A 3,681-nucleotide genomic window follows, 5' to 3' on the forward strand; every position below is an offset into this window, starting at 1 on the left:
TTACCTCATGCGACTGTGACGTCAGCGGGAAAGAGGCCGCGCGCTACTGTTTCAAACATTTAAAGAGACAGTACACACCGGAAGATGGGTTATCTATATACTAATTATCTATATATTTCTGGAGCTAAATCCAGGTCAAAAGTTTTGTTCATTTGAAAACTAAATGTGAACCTGAAAGTTCAAGTTGTCTTGAACAGTGAAAAATACAGCAATGTATTCAAAATAAAAATAAGTGAATGAAACGTTTTTTTAGGTTGAATATAATTTTGATTCAGTTCTGGAATTTTTTTGAATACATTTTCTTTTTTAATTTTTCACTTTCATATATATTTTGATATTTGAGTTCTTATATTTTTCAGTTTCAGATTTGATATTTTCAGAATCAAATTTTTTTTTTTCGGTTTCAAATCTTTTTTTTCAGTTCAGAATTTTGACCCTGATCTAACGTGGGGGGCGTGGCATCAACTGAGAGGGGCGTGTCACCATGAGTGACAGCATAACAAAGAAGGCCGAGGATCCTCAACCACGTTGACTTCAGGTAAAAGAAATGACGCTCGTGCCAAAGTTCTGTTTAGCTAGCTGTGTTAGCCTCTACTTGGCACGAATCACAGTAAAAGAGCAATAAACTGACGTCTTGGGCCGTTCAACTACACACTTTATTATCTGAAGTTTCGCACTTCCACACACCACTGTGAACGCAGCGTAGGATCCTTGCGATGGCGTCCGTTGGCACTTGTGTAAATGCATATTTACTCTGTTTTTCTAAATTTGTTTAGATTAATTAAGATGTAAGTGTTGAGTGTTTTTAATAAAACATGTTTGAATATTACTAATATTACTAATAATATATGAAACAATATTGTCGTTTTAGTGTGCGAGCAGACAGAACAGGAATGAACAACAATACATTGTTTAGTTAGTTTGAGCTCAGCTGATAAATCATAATTCAGATCATTCACATATTTAAATATCACTGTATACGTGATGAAGCAGTACTACTACTACTGATCAGGTGAAGGATTAAAGGTGAACTCAGGTGTTCTGCTGTTGTTCATGGAGCCCCACACACTCTTTGTTAACCCTTTCAAAGAGGCTTTGTGTGTGTGTGTGTGTGTGTGTGTGCTGACTCAGCGCTCTGACACACAAAGCAGTGTGTGAGGCTCAGGTGTATAAAAGCAGTGAGCTCACACAGGTGAGGAGACACACAGCAGCACGTCAACAACACGTCAAGATGTCCGCCACCGACATGAACACCGTCAGCAGGGTAAGTCCCAGCATGCATCTCTTCCTTTGGAACAAGTAGTGAAGATACGAGGCTCTCCAACGGTCGACCAATCACTGTGCAGATAGTTCATGAAACATGATGTCATCATGATGTCATCCGTCTATTGTTTGAAAGACGATCAGTATGAAGGTCATCAAAGTTATTGATTTAACATTTTAACCAATCAACACTCAGGATTCATTGTCACCACCACAGTTTGTTCAAGTGGTCTCCTGTCTCCTTGTCATGTCACCTGTCACCTTCTCCCGTCCTCTGTCCCCTGTCTCCTTTCCCATGTCTCACGTGTCCTGTCTCCTTCTCCTTACTCCTGTGACCCGTCCCATGTCTCCTTCATCATGTGTCCCTTCTCCTTCTCCTGTCTCCTCTCTAATGTCTCCTTACTCCTGTCTCCTTGTCAGGTGGCCTTCTACGAGGACAGGAACTTCCAGGGCCGGTCCTACGAGTGCAGCAGCGACTGTGCCGACATGTCGTCCTACCTGAGCAGGTGTCAGTCCTGCAGGGTGGAGAGAGGCTGCTTCATGGTCTACGACCGCACCAACTTCATGGGGAACCAGTTCTTCCTGAGGAGGGGCGAGTACTCCGACTACCAGAGCATGATGGGAATGAGCGACTGCATCAGGTCCTGTCGTATGATCCCCATGGTAACCACACAACCAATCACAGCACAGAGTTGAAATCTATTTCAGACTACAACTGACCAATTCTATGGATTATCTGCAGACTATTTGAACAGTGCAGGTGTTGTAATAACTGCTGATTGTTGATCGTTGTTTCAGCACCGCGGCTCGTACAGGATGAAGATCTACGAGAGGGAGAACTTCGGAGGCCAGAGTCACGAGATGATGGACGACTGCAACAACGTGATGGATCGTTACCGCATGTCCAACTGCATGTCCTGTCACGTGATGGACGGACACTGGCTGATGTACGAGCAGCCTCAGTACAGAGGCAGGATGATGTACATGAGGCCTGGAGAGTACAGGAACTTCATGAACATGGGCATGAGCAGCATGAGGTTCATGAGCATGAGGCGCATCAGTGACTCCTACTACTGAACACTGTCAACACCAGAGAAACAATAAAGTTTTAGTTTAGATCCATTTACTCTCTGTGTCATTCACCGCAACAACATCCAATTAAAACGGGTCATAAATGATCTGCACTTTAATGTATTGAACAGTACTGTTAACTTTCTAATCAACTTGAATCAATAAGTTCTGATTAATGAAACTAAACACTTCCTTAACGGACACAATAAAATCATAAATATCATAAATATAGTTTTTGAAAAGATAAGAAGTTGTGAGTTAGCTGCATATTCTCAAGTCTGCTTACATACATCCCCTAAAATCACAATTTCCTCCCCAAAGGCTTTTAAAATCTGTTCCACACTTTTTATCCTCATAGTCTCGATTCATGTTCATAAACCTGCTGAGGATCACCAGAAGACGGATATCTCTTGACTACCAAGCTTCTGCCTTAGTCCTGAACCCAGAAACAGTCAATCAGCTTCTATGAGGTTTAAATTCAGATTCATAAACTGTCTTATCGGGATAAACTTGTGATATATTGCTCCTTTTCTGATAAATGTCACCTGTTCATGTCATATCACCTTATGAAGCTGCCTGTTCTTTTCTGTTTGTGGGAAAGTTCCATTCACCATAATGTTACCACAGAAAAGAAAATGATCTCCAACCTGCAGAGCTTCAGGTCCTGAGAAACTAAAGATAGAAGCTCAAGACAACAGAACAGGTTCAGCAATCAGCGGTCGTATTAGTGGAGCTGAAACAATTATTATATTTGATCACAAATATGAAAATATGAAATATATTTATAAGATGTCAGAGCTGATACATAGACATGGTTAATAATAACAAGCAGTTAGCTGGAAATAACAAATCACAATACGACTAGAAAACTACGAACAACAATACTAATAGAAACCTACCAACAGCAATAAGACTACAAACCTACCAACAGCAATAAGACTACAAACCTACCAACAACAATAAGACTACAAACCTACCAACAACAATAAGACTACAAACCTACCAACAACAATACGACTACAAACCTACCAACAACAATACGACTACAAACCTACCAACAACAATACGACTACAAACCTACCAACAACAATACGACTACAAACCTACCAACAACAATACGACTACAAACCTACCAACAACAATACGACTACAAACCTACCAACAACAATACGACTACAAACCTACCAACAACAATACGACTACAAACCTACCAACAACAATACGACTACAAACCTACCAATAACAATACGACTACAAACCAGGTGATTATTTAGTTTTTAAGTTCCTTTTCTTAAATTCATCTGACATCTTTTCACGATATATGTTTCCCTGTAACTCATTTTATTT

General features: G+C 40.4%; 1 protein-coding gene across 1 annotated transcript; it reads left to right on the forward strand.

Moving 5' to 3' along the window:
* Positions 1–1,231: 1,231 nt before the first annotated feature.
* LOC306698529 (gamma-crystallin M2-like) lies at positions 1,232–2,340 on the forward strand (the record flags this gene model as incomplete). Its single annotated transcript, XM_079162855.1, has 3 exons — positions 1,232–1,264; positions 1,684–1,926; positions 2,062–2,340. The coding sequence occupies 3 exons, from the start codon at positions 1,232–1,234 to the stop codon at positions 2,338–2,340; spliced, it is 555 nt and encodes a 184-aa protein (XP_079018981.1).
* Between the last annotated feature and the right edge of the window lie 1,341 nt (positions 2,341–3,681).

This window comes from Pholis gunnellus, assembly GCF_910591455.1.
Source record: "Pholis gunnellus genome assembly, chromosome: 7".
Classification (NCBI taxonomy): domain Eukaryota; kingdom Metazoa; phylum Chordata; class Actinopteri; order Perciformes; family Pholidae; genus Pholis; species Pholis gunnellus.